We start from the raw sequence: 12,841 nt of genomic DNA on the forward strand, positions 1-12,841 counted from the left end.
AGGCAGGGCGGAAGGCAGGGCTGGAAAGCCAGGCGCCAGGGGGCGTCCCGCGACAGCCTGGCCGGGCTCGTGTAATGCTGTCCGTCCCCCCAGCCTCATGGTCCTGTTCCGTTGCCAAGTGCACATGGAGATGGCGTACATTGAGGAGGATGAGGGCCGGCTGGAGGCCGCCATGGCGCACCTGAAGAAGGCCATGCTCCTGGACACCCTGGGCCTCCACCAGGACAAGCTCAAGATGGCCTTCAACCGCCTGCAGCTCTGCGCCACTCTGTACCAGGTCCCCGAGCGCGCCGAGGACAAGGCCACCTTGGCCATTGAGCAGGTGCGCCCCCCCACCCCCGGACCTGGGCCCTGCGGCCTCTGCGCCTGGGGAGGGCAGGCGTCCTGGGCGGGGCCCCGTCAGGCCAGGAGCGCTCGGGAGAGATGGGCAGCGGCGCTGCTCCGGACGACGCGAGCGCTCATCACGCCGTCTCCCCTTCGCAGGCGAAGAAGGCGATGCCCGAGGACGGTGTGCGCAAGAAGCGGGCGCTGCTGGTGAACGCGGGCCTGGCCCTGGCCCCTGACACCTTCCAGATCGTGCTCGACAGCGAGAACGAGGCCAGAGGTGTGCAGGCGCTCTCAGCAGCGCACACACGCCTGAACCCCCCCGCCCTCGACCTCCGCCGCACGGGCCTGAGGTGCTGGTGTGCAGCCTCGGGTCCCCACTCTGCGCGACAGAGCACGTCCCGTGGCGCGGGGGGAGGCTCACACAGCAGCGTTCGCCGTCACACAGCCTGGAGGCCCGAAGCCTGAGACGGAGCGGCTGGAGGGAAGGGCTGCCTGGGCCCGTCTTCCGGGCCTGCACGGCTGGCTGTTCTCTGCACCCGTTTCTCTCTGTGTCCAGTTTCCCCCTTCAAGGACACCCGTCATAATGGATTAGGGCCCACCCTAATGACCTCATTTTAACTTGATTTTTCCTGGTAAGACCCATCTCCAAATAAGGTCACATTCTGGGGTTCTGGGGGGTTAGGGCTTCCTCATATATTTTAGGGGGCACTCCCCCCATGCCACTGTCCCCCCCGAGGATGGGGGTCCTGGGCTTCTCTGCATTACCGCCAAGTATATCGAACCCTTGCAGATGGCAGATTAGCGCCCGGCTCTGGAGCACCCCGGCGCCCTTCCTCTCGGAGTCCCCCCTGAGGTCGCCCAGGGCTCCCTTCATGTTGGCTCCCCCGGCAGCCTTCAGCCGGGCAGCCCCAGCCGTCCGCAGACAGGAACCGCGGAGGGAGCCCGCGGTGGCCAGTGTTGTGGATCTGGGATGGGGACTGGGGGACGGATCTAGGATGTGACCCTTGGCCTTGGTGGGCCACGGACCTTGTGCTGTCTCTGTGGCCGCCGCACATCACCAGGTCCTGTTGTCACCCTGCCCGGGACGTGGCAGTGCCACCCCGTGCTTCCTTCTCGTCCTGCCGGGTGTGAGGGGCACGGGCCCGGTGGGCAGTCGCCCCGGACACGCTCGGGCTCTCTTGGTGCGTTTCACTCGGCGAGGGGCCGGGCAGGAGCAACCGGCCAGGCGGGGGCCTTCCGCGGGGTCTCCGCCAGTCGGCTGCTGAAGGCCGCCACTGTGCTGGGCGTGGGTGGGGGCTCTCGGGGCCGGCCCGGCGGGTGCAGAGGGGGGTCGTTCTGCGCACCAGCTGCCCCTGGTGCCCGGCGCCCCTCCCCCACAGAGGCACAGCTAGCGGGACCTAATCTTCATGAAAAGGTCAAAAGACGCCCAGGAGGCGCCACCACACCCGTCCAGAGTCCTGCGTGCTGGGGTTGCGGGAACGTGCCCTGACCCGAGACCCGCCGTGTCACTGCCCCGTCCCACTGTCCACCCTCAGTTTCCACCGGGAAAAAGCGGGGCCGCTTCACCCACCTGTATGCGAAGGCGCGGCACCACTCCCTCAGCGTGGACGAGGCCGCGGGGCACGTGCGGCGCCTGCGGGGCCGGAACGACAAGGAGAGGTGAGCGGGCAGTGGCCGGGGGGTGTGCGGGGGCTTCTGGGTCGTCGCGGCGGGGGCACCGGACCGCTGCCCACCCCCTCACCTGGCCCTGGGCAGCACCCCCGCGGGTCTTCCCGCCGCCCCGCGTCCGGGCTGGGGCGTCTGTTGGGCTCGCGGCAGGAGCGCTGCGCTGGTTCTCCCGAGCACAGAGCTCATGGCGCACCTGTGCAGGGTACAGATCTGGGCCGAGATGGCCACGGTGGCCCGGAAGCAGGGCGTGTGGGACGTGTGCCGGACGGCCAGCCGCTTCTGCCTCGTGTATGACGTCGGCAAGGTGCAGCGGCAAGCGAGGCTCAAGCGAGGTAGGCCCCGGGCCACCGCTGGGCGCCCGCACTGGCGGGGTCTCCCCAGGCGACCTGGGGTCGCTGCGGGGCCCACGGGGGCTCAGCGAGGGGACCCAGGGCTGCAGGCGGGGGGCCTGTGGGTGGAGGGTGGGCCTGGGCCGGCTCCCCCCGTCAGCGCTGGGTCCGCACGAGTCCGGCCTGCAGGTCCCTGGAAGAGGTTGGTCTTGCGGACGGTGAGGATGGGGGGACCTGCGGGCAGTCCCAGGAGGCCCGGGGCGTGGGTGTTGGGGGCGGGGCCGGGGCCTCTCGAGGGGCAGAACCGCGCAAACAGAACCAAGAGCCCAGCTGTCAGGGAATCGGCGGGAGATTGGCCGCGGCCGAGCTGGCTTTGGGGACACCTCGCCACCCCGTGGGGCCCCTGCGCTTGGGAGGTTTCTGCCAGCCCCTCCTGGGCACAGTGCCACCTCGCAGAGACCCTGCCGCCGCACCGGGGCTGCGCCGCGTTCCCTGAAAGGCTGTTCGGGTTCCGAGCATCCTGCGGCTCTGCTCTTTCCAGGGAAGAAGAAAAAGGGCGAGGATGGCGCGGGGCAGGACTCCTCGGGCCAGTCGGACGCCACCCTGCAGAGGCAGGCGTCCCCCAGCCTGCTGCGCAAGTTCGCGGAGGTGGGGTTCATCAACGCCGAGGTGCGTCCCTGCCCACGGCCCCTCAGCCCCCGTGTCACCTCTGCACGGATGTGACCCTTGTACTCCAGCCCTGCTCCCAAAGGAGCCTGTCCTTTAGGGAAGTTTTCCCGGGTTCTTGGGAGACTTTCTGGGAGAAAAATATAAATCAGAACGTATCGTAAGGGGTGTAGATGTTAATTTTCCTTAGAAGTCATGTTTGAATTGTGAATCCACGGTGACATAGGTACTGCAGGCTGATGGTTGCTGGATTTGGGAGTGCCCTCTGCATGGGAATAGCTTCAAAAGCACTTTGGCCCCGTTGTAAGGGAGGGGCGTGTGTTCTGACCCCATCCCCTCAGGGGCCGCTGAAGGCTGCTGGGGACCATCCCCCTCAGCCCGACCTGGGGTCGCTACCGCCCCTGCAGTGAGCATGCAGAGACCCCAGCCTCGGCCAGGTGGCTTAGCTGGGTCCAGGCTGGCACTGGGATCCCTGCACCTGCACGTGGTGATGATTTTGGTGATACTTTGTAACTTCGGGATTCTCGAGGCCATTTGAGGTTGTTTATTTTGGGGGTCGATGGGGTAACCCGGCCAGAACTCCCCGGCTCATTCAGTGAGGGTTTGCTGAGCGCCTCCTGAGGGCCAGACCATGCTGAGAGCTGGGGGCAGGTGACCGCAGAGCCAGGGATGGACCCGGCATCACCCCGGGGAGGCAGGCAAGGCCACCTGCCCCCCATCCTTGGTCCTGTCAGCCTGCAGGGCTTCAGTGCACAGCCATGGAGGGACGGGGATCGGGATGCCGTGGGCGCCTGAGGTGTGACGAGGGGACGTTTGTGTCCCTGGGGGCTCAGGCTGTGCTCTCAAAAGGAGCCCGTCTCTCTCTGAGATGCCGCGTGTACGGGTGAAGCAACGGTGTGGGGCGGGGGAAGTGTCGCTGCAGGTGGGGAGGGCCCAGGGGCCGGGAAGGCCCTGGGGGCATCGCGCTGGGTCTGTGCTCCCGGGACCTCTCCTCCACTCCACTCACTTCCTCTGCAGGCCACCGTCCACCTGCTGCGATCGGAGGGTGTGCAGCTAAATGACCGTCCCACACCCCCCAACGACCTGAGTCAGCACCCGGTGGGCTACACGCCCGAGTCCCCAGAGGACAACGCCGAGTGGATCACGTACCGGTAGGGGAGCTGCGGGGACGCGTCCTGTGCGCCTGGCACCGCTCATGTGTGGCGCGGGGGCACAGGCCGGGACGGGGGCCGCGCCCAGACGTGTGAGGGAAGCGGCCGGCTGTCCCGCACGGCTCCCTAGCTCACGTCGTTGCTCGCTGTGGTTGGTCTTCCTCGTCATCGGTGGAAACGAGACGTGAGGGAGTTGGTGTCCGCGGAGGGAAGCGGTAGTCGGGGCTGGCCGTGGGACACGGTCCCGGGAAGTGTGTGAACGGAGAGAGGGTCCACAGGGAACCCCCCAGAGACTTGCCCACGTGAGATGCCGAGTGCGGTTCAATCATGAAACCGAGGTGCTGTGGAAACAACCACAGTTGTTAGCCGTTGTTTCATCTAAAATTAAATATTTGAGAGGTGAACACGGTGGGGAGTGAATGTCCGCGTCGCGGTGTCGCAGGAGCCGAGGCTGTTGGCTGCTCCCCGCTGAACGTGGAGAGGGACCTGCTTTCCTGTTTGTTGCACCCGGTGGACGGGCCCTCACACCCGCCTGCCGTGGAGGGAGTCGGGGACGCCGCCGGACTCGCTCTGCCCACGAGAGGCACAGGAAGGAGGGCCCTGACCTTGTGCAGATGGGGTTTGTCTTGGTGTTTTACGTCGCCTGTGAGAGCGCAGCCCGGGGCCTTCCCCAGGGGCCGCTCCCGTCTGGGGCCGGACTCCTGACGCCTGGAGGAGGGCCCAGGCCACACCTGACCACCGCTTTTGTACAGCCCACCAAGCTAAACAGTGGTTTTGATGGTTTTTAAGTTTATGAAATTAAATAGCGAAAAACACACAACGGAGACTCCGTGTAGCTGTCGAAGCCCAGGGTACTAACTGTCTGGCCCTTTAGAGAAAGGGCTTGCCAGGCGCTGGCATCCACATGGCTCCATGTGGACGGAGGAGGGCAGCCTGGGTGCGCTGGGCCGGGGAGACGGGGCACAGGCAGGTGCAGAGCCGGGCTGGCAGGGGTCCCTCGTCGGCCGGGGAGGGGCGGAGTGAGGGGCGTCCAGCAGGGAGATGGGAGAGCCAGGCGGATGGGGTGGAGGCGGGAGCGGCGGGCGGCCCCCAGCAGGGCAACTCTCTGACCCCTGGGCTCTCGGGACGGCTTCACACGGGTGTCTTGGTGCCGGTTTGGGAAGGGTCTTGATCCCGGGGAGAGCCTGACACACGCCTTCTGTAGGACCTGGATAGAGGGCCTGTCGCAGCACGCCATGAACAGCTGGCTGCGCTCGGCTGACATCGGGCAGAAGCTGCAGGAGGCGTGGATCGTGCAGAACGCCGTGGTCTACGTCCTGAATCATAACCAGCACCTCCTCACAGCTGGGCGGCAGAGGGAGCTCGTGGATGCCTTGTACCACCTCCTGGGCACCGTCAAGGCCGTGGGCCACAGCGGGTGGGTGAGGCTGGCGGTCGCTGTGTGCATCCTGGCTTCCCAGGAGGGCCCCATCCTGCCCCCGCCAGAGACCCTGGGATCGGGCCGGGAGCTGTGGGGTGGGGCGTGCGGGGCCACCTTCACCTAGCGCCTAGCAGTGACAGGGCCTCTGTGTACTGGCCGTGCGCCCCGAGCAAGATACTCCCCCTGTCTAAGCCGCAGGGCAACGTGTGGGGATGGATGAGGTGGTCAGGCGCCCTCGGGCCCGCACACGGATTCCCAGCAACATCACTGCCACGCGGGTTCCCAGCCTGTCACACTCTTGTTTCAAACAGCACGATTCTGAGGGAGGATGGCTGAGGCCCGAGTCTCGTAGGAACGGGTGGAAACCGACCTTGGTCTGACTTGGGGCGGGTTGAAAATCAGTGTCCGCGAGTTTTCATATCCAGGTGGTGTGGACTCTTGAGAGACCGATGTTCTCACTCCCCGAAGTTAGAAATGTGAAAGCGTCAAGTCAGGTCAGACCTTTACCTAATGAGCGTCAGGTCAGGTCAGACCTGTACCTAATGAGCGTCAAGTCAGGTCAGGCCTTTACCTAATGAGCGTCAAGTCAGGTCAGACCTTTACCTAATGAGCGTCAAGTCAGGTCAGACCTTTACCTAATGAGGACGACTTTTTGAAGCCCTCTTTGTGTTTTTTGTTGGTTGGGCTTTTAGTCTAAACACTCAAATTTAAAGTTTGTCGCCAGATCCCGAAGCAGAAAGGCTTGAGTGAGTCAGGACGCAGCTACATGTGCACATGGGGATTTTTACGCTGCGAACAGGACGGAGCAGCCGTGGAGGACAGGCCTGCCATTGCCCTCACCTCTCCTCTGGGCGCGAGGCTCTGGCAGGCTCCCCAGGACCGTAGGGGTTGCGGGAGCACCTCTCCTTCTAGGCGGGTGTCCGTGTCTCTGTCGTAGACACAGGTCGGACCGCGTTTGACGGTTTTAAATGTTTTGGTGCTGAGATGTTTCAGGAAGAAGCAGGGAGGTTCTGGTCCAAGCCCACTCCATCCGACGCCCAGTGGAGGGCCTGCTGGACGGCCCGGCAGCGGGCACGGTGGCCCGGTGGGCCTTTCTGTCCAGGCCCCGCGGGACCCCCTGAGGAGTCCAGCCCACCTGGCACAGGTGTCTCCCAGGCGTGAAGGCCGCCTGGTGGGGGACGAGCCTCCACCACAGGCAGTCCCATCACCACGGCTTCCTCCCGGGGACGGCCTGGCCCGGACCTGCTTCTCTTCCAGAGACTTGGTACTGCTGGCAATGCTCTGCAGCACCCTGGCGCGAGGCCTGATCGTCGCCTGGATCCCAGCCCCGCCGCTGGAGAAGTCTAGAAGACAAGCACGCGCACACCCACTTCACACGCCGCTGGACCCCGAGGCTGCCTCTGAAGTCAGGACCGCAGTGGAGGTGCCGCGCCCGCGGGGGGCGGATCGGAGCCGGGGGGTGGCAGACCCCGGTCAGTGCAGGCGTCAGTGGGAGAGCAGTTGAGGAAGGGAAGCTGCAGCCATTCTCAACTGCCCGGAAATGGGGCGCGGGGTGGGGGACACGCTTTCTCTAAAAGCAAGGAAACAAGACGAGGACACCTGGGTGTCAGTGGTGGGGACATCCCTGCAAGGCCCAGAGCTCGGAAAAATGTGGACATAAGGCCAGAAAAATAGGACCAGTGCCTGTTCAGAACAGGAAAGCCGCAACATCAAATAAAAGATGCACAGACCAGGGATACGGACAGCTCCACGGTGACCGAGTGGGGTTGTTTGTCCCCTGATTGCATCTCCCGGTGACGTGGACTGTGTGGTGGTCATCGCAGTCAAGGAGGAGGGATGTTGATGGGTGTTGACAGGCATCTGATGACCCGTCACCCACTCCTAGTAAACGTGAGAGCAAGTGAGTTCTGTAGTGAGTCTGAGGCACGTGCAGAGCCTGCGGCTGCCCCAGTGCGGCCGAGAGCAGTGCCTCCTTCCTCCTGAGGCTGTGCCTCAGCCCCAGGACTGGTGCGTGTTTGGGCCACCTTCCCTTCTGGACCAAGAGCCAGGTCTGCTTGTTTCTGCAGCTTTGGGTCTTGGCTCGGGTTCCCTGTTTGGATTCAGGTGTCACGAACAAGGACACCGCCGTTTCAGGTCTGCGAGTTCGCCCTGAGCCTGACCAGCGGGACGGTGCCTGAGGAGGCGGTGCCCGTCAGCGCCCGGCAGCAGCTCGTTGCCACGTGGGTGAAGGCCAAGCAGCTGCTGCAGCAGCAGATCGGGCCGCGCCTGGGCACGGACGAGCAGGTGCCGGCCGGGGGCGCCCCCGCTGACGCCTTCCCCACCCGAGGGCGAGCAGCCTGGGGGACAGGGCTGCGGGGCTGCGGAAGCAGTGCTTCCCTTCGGGAGGGTCCGTCCTTGCCGAGCCCGACCCCCGAGAGGTGGGGCACGAGGCCTCCTCTGCCCGCCTGGCCGCTGGAACATGCCCTCGTTCCTCCAGCCGACTGGCCACGGTTCTAACTGTCCACCAAGAGCCGCTGGGCCTCTGGGGGTGCTGTCCACCCTCGGTGACACCTTGCTGTGGCTTTATCTGGAGGTGCGTCTAGGCCAGAGGGGGGCACCTCCCTGGCAGGGCCCCATGGGCCACCTGAGCTGTGAACGCAAGGCCGTCGGGGTGAGGGGGCAGGGCCAGCCCCACGGCTTCTGCTCCTGCAGACGTGGGCCGTGGATGGAGACCAGTGGGAGGTTCCCCGGGGCCCCAGCTGGGGCCAGGACTCGTGGCTCAGGTGGGAGGTGCGGCTGGCAAGGCGGGGACCGTCAGGGAGGGGCATCTGAGCCTGCCAGGAGTGAGCACGGGGTGGAGCAGGACCGGGGGAGGGGCTTCCAGGCAGAGGGCCGCCCGCTGCGCCTGGCCACCTGCCCTCCCCCTCGGGCCGGGTCAGCCAGCCGCCGGGCCGCCCTAGGGGCCGCTGCGCCTACTCCTCTTCGTTACGTGAGGAGGCAACGTGGAGACAAACAGCTACGCAAATAGCTCCGATCGTTGCCACAGAGCGGATGTTTCACAGGGTCGCTTCCCGCGTAGTCCAGATCCTCCAGCCCCCGGGCTGACGGCCCCTCTGCACTCCCTTCCCACCAGAGCACCAACGAGGACGTCAACTCGGTGACCAGAGTCCTCGTTGCTCTGGAGATGTACTCCTGCAACGGGCTGGGCCTCATGGACTTCACTGTGCCCCCCTTGGCTCAGGTAGCTGTCGCTCCCTCACCCCACAGGTGTCCCGGTCCCCCCCATTGTCACCTCCCCCCAGAAGTCACCTTCCTCCCCCTTGGCCCACGTAGGTGTCACTAGGCGCCTGGTAGGCATTCCAGGGGCTGTGCCCCGACAAGGCTACCCAGCTCGAGGTGCTTATTCGAATCCCGCTGTCGAGACAAGGAGCCCCAGGTGGCCAGAGGCCCTGCCGCGTTCTCAGCACAGCGCTCCCAACAGAGCCGCGCGGTCCCCTCAGGGCCCCTGAGCCTGGCCTCCTGGCTCGTCAGAGGGCAGGGCTGCCCGTGTGGCAGGAACGCGGTGTGGACACTGGGACATTTGTCCCCGACCCGCCAGCCCCACCCAGGCTTGGCCGCAGTTGGCAGCTGGAGCCTCAACCTCGCAGGTGACTCAGCCTAGGCCGGGTGACCACTGGACCCGTCCATGTGATGTCAGCCGTGAGCTGGCAGCAGAGACGCCCCCCACTCACAGACGCCCCTCTCCCCGCCGCCGGCAGCTGGTGAAGATGGCCTCGGAGTGCAGCTGGTCGGATCCCCTTGTGGAGGTGCAGACCCTGACGCGGCTGGCCCACTTCACCTACGTGGCCCGGGACCACGAGGCCACCGTGGCCTGCTCGCAGAAGGCCATCCAGATAGGCATGAAGCACCTGCAGGCCTGCAGTCCGTGAGTCACCCCAGCGCCCGACCTGCGTCCCTGTGGTGCGCTGCCTCCTCTGAGCCCACCGGGGGGGCCCGCAGCCTCACCCGCTCGGCCCTGTAGCCGCCCCGCCAGCCCCGCGTCGGCCGGGGCGACGCCTCAGCTGCGGCCCCTGGAGAAACGTGTTCAGCAGGATCCCGAGGCCCCACGAGCCTCGCCAGCTGTGGGCGTGACGGGGGCACAGGGGCGGAAAGGGCCTCAAGGCTCAACCGTCGGCCGCTCCCCACAGGCAGGCAGCTTTGTTGAAAGTAGTTTTGAGCAGGCGACTTAGGAGGCCAAATAAATTCGGAAGTAATTGAAGGGTGATTTCAGTGAAAGGAAAATATCCCCCCTGCCACTGGCTCCTCTCTGCCTGAGCGCTGCTGGCGGCGGCTCTCCAGGGCCCCCGGGACGGCCGCAGACGCACCAGGCCACTTGGTCCTGTGCCCCGGGCCCCACTCAGCTCACCAGTAATTGGGGCTCCTGATCCTTCCCTCTTCCTGAACATGAGGCTCTTTTAAATTTGTTTCTGTTGTAAGTATTTCTGCTGTAAAGACTGTTTCCCTTGAGGCTCTTCTCTTTGCCTTACTTCTGAGTCTGTTTCCTGAAAGACGGGATCCCGGCCCCCAGGCCAGGAAGACACCCATCGTGGCCGCACAGCCAAGCTGGCCGCTCGAGGCCGGATCCCAGGAGGCCTGGCCTCCTGCCTCTGGGTGATGGGAGTGGGGGCCTGAGCCTCCCTCGGTCAGGACCCCGGGGCCAGGTGCGGGAGCGCGGCCGCCATATCCCAGCGGCTGCTCTGGGGCCTGCATGGGACACCCCCGTGGGTGTTTGGGGGCTGACGAGTGACCACGACCAGAGCTGTGGTCACCCGCCCTGCACGCAGCCAAGGCCACAGGCTGCTCAGAGCTCCCGTGGAGGCCCCCCCACCCACACCTCATCTGTCCCTGCAGTGGCTCCTGGGCAGGGGCTGCGGTGCCCCAACCGGGAGCAAGGAAACCAAGGCAGGCAGAGGCTGAGGCTCAGAAAAGCCAGAAGAAACAATAGGAGGACCTACACCCAATTATTGGAATTCCAGAAAGAGGGAAGAAAGCATTCTTAAGAAAGGAGTGAAACGCAGGAGCTTCCCTGAGCAGAGGACACCATCTCACGGTTGACCCTCCCGCCAAATGACCGGCGAGAAGAATGAAGAGATACTCACATCCAGATACATTGTGGGATCATCAGGTCACGGCAGATAAGGAGACTATCCTACAGCATTTAGAAGAAAAGAAAAAGAAGAAGGAAATAGAAACTCAACAGTCTTCTCAGAAACTATCGCTAGAAGCTAAAAGCAAGTGGGACGTTCTAAGTGGAAGTAGTTTTCAACATGTAATTCTAACTCACCCAAACTTTCAAGTATCCCGGTAAAGAAAGCTACTTTTAAACAGATGAGGACCTAGAAAATGTATTTGTCACACACCTGTTTTTAGAAAGTTAATTGAGGATACACTCCAGGAAAACAAGGGAGTAACCTAGAAAAGAGAAAGATGTTGGATGCTGGAAATGGAGATGCAATCCAGAAAAGGTGCTGAGAGCCTCCTCAGCAAGGATGTAGGGGAGGGCCCTGGGGGTGCAGGCAGGGCCAAAGGAGGACCCAGTGTTGTGGAGAGTTTACCGGTATTGTGGTAAAGGAGGGAGGGAGAAAAGCCAGTTGGAAATGCCAGGAGATAACAAAGGTAATAGCTTGCCTCTTCAGTGAAAAACACAGACATTATCATGGTGTTTATTGATATGCCAGTGTTAGGATTAGCATTTTGACAAAGAAGACTTATTTGTGGTTACCTAATAAAATATCAGTGTTACCAATTTTGACAGTACAAAAGTAAAGTAAAAGCACAGATAACATACTTTAGCAGCAGGAAGGGGGAAGAGGACAGGTGGCGTGAGACCCTCATCTGAGAAGCTGAATAGTCGGGTGTCACTTGTTGAGGGTCCACAAGATATTCTGAGGTACAAAGATAATAAATAGGGGAATTAAAAGTAATGCTGGGACCAGCTATATTCATAAGTTGGGAAAAGGGACTTCTATAGGTAATGTTTAAAATTCATGAATTGGGAAATCAAGATAGAAGCCAGTTTTTTGGAGGAAAGCAAACACCTGCTAGAAGACAGAGCTGAAGACCTAGGAGGCATTCCCTCTTGGGAACAGGACTGGGAGCTGGGTAGGGGAGTTCCTCTTAACCATGCGGTAGGTGCCACTTTGATAAAAATTCAAAGGTTAATTTTAAAAGAAAGAAAAAGACTACATTCATAAAGAAAGAGTCGGCGTGTGAGGGCTGCTGCATCGTCTTCCTGTGACGGAGTTGAGGCTGATTTCACTACTCGTTGCGGGCACAGCAGAGCTTGCCAGGGGACGGGGTGGCAGGGTGCCCGCTGCGGTGACGGGTGTGTGCCCCAGCTTCGCCGTTCTTTCCTCAGTGATTCTTAAATTGACTTTTATTTTAAAACAGCAATTCTTATAATAAAATAGGCTAAAAACATAAATGTTTACATATGGTAATAGGGAAAGGGGAGGTCGTACAAGACTATGTAAAAGATTGGTTTTCACCTTAAGACCTTTGAGAACTCATTTGTAGACTGCTGCTGTCCTCTAGCGGTGATCGGTGTCACTACTCTCAGTGGGGTCACCCCCTACCCGGGTTTGACTGTGGACCTGCCCCGTTTTCCCCCGCACTGAGGGCCGGCTGTGTCCAGGCCTGGAGCTGGGCGCTAGGGGGCTGGACAGGCAGAGGCCAGCAGCCCTTGGCCCTCTAGGGGACGCCGACTGCACGGTGGCCTTGCTGGCCCCTCAGAGCCTTGGACCCTGTCCCCAGTCGGCAGGATCCACGGTCAACTTCAGCCACGTGGCGTGTACTGCAGATGATTCACCTTTTTTTTTTTTTTTTTTTTTTTATTTATGGCTGTGTTGGGTCTTTGTTTCTGTGCGAGGGCTTTCTCCAGTTGCGGCAAGTGGGGGCCACTCTTCATCGCGGTGCGCGGGCTTCTCACTATTGCGGCCTCTCTCGTTGCAGAGCACAGGCTCCAGACGCGCAGGCTCAGTAGTTGTGGCTCACGGGCTTAGTTGCTCCGCGGCATGTGGGATCTTCCCAGACCAGGGCTCGAACCCGTGTCCCCTGCATTGGCAGGCAGATTCTCAACCACTGCGCCACCCGGGAAGCCCCATTCACCTTTTTTTAAAAAAATTATACGTATTTCAAATTTTTATGCTAATTTTTTCTATTTTGCAAGTTATGTAAAGAAACTCAGTGTGGAATTGGTCACAGAGTAATTTTTATGATAGCATTTCACAGTAATAGTGAAAATAGTTTTCAGATCTTGGTGA

General features: G+C 62.0%; 1 protein-coding gene across 3 annotated transcripts in view; it reads left to right on the forward strand.

Annotated features, from left to right (window-relative positions):
• CFAP46 (cilia and flagella associated protein 46) overlaps positions 1-12,841 on the forward strand; it is an 85,293-nt gene that overhangs the window by 20,860 nt on the left and 51,592 nt on the right. For all 3 annotated transcript variants that reach the window (XM_036829325.1, XM_036829326.1, XM_036829327.1), the window contains 11 exons: positions 94-322; positions 484-604; positions 1,863-1,986; positions 2,197-2,327; positions 2,866-2,993; positions 4,008-4,141; positions 5,346-5,558; positions 6,819-6,984; positions 7,695-7,844; positions 8,674-8,781; positions 9,299-9,465. In XM_036829325.1, the coding sequence (XP_036685220.1) occupies positions 94-322; positions 484-604; positions 1,863-1,986; positions 2,197-2,327; positions 2,866-2,993; positions 4,008-4,141; positions 5,346-5,558; positions 6,819-6,984; positions 7,695-7,844; positions 8,674-8,781; positions 9,299-9,465 (1,671 nt within the window). The remainder of the gene's footprint in view (positions 1-93; positions 323-483; positions 605-1,862; positions 1,987-2,196; positions 2,328-2,865; positions 2,994-4,007; positions 4,142-5,345; positions 5,559-6,818; positions 6,985-7,694; positions 7,845-8,673; positions 8,782-9,298; positions 9,466-12,841) is intronic.

The sequence above is a fragment of the Balaenoptera musculus genome, chromosome 16, assembly GCF_009873245.2.
Source record: "Balaenoptera musculus isolate JJ_BM4_2016_0621 chromosome 16, mBalMus1.pri.v3, whole genome shotgun sequence".
Lineage (NCBI taxonomy): Eukaryota > Metazoa > Chordata > Mammalia > Artiodactyla > Balaenopteridae > Balaenoptera > Balaenoptera musculus.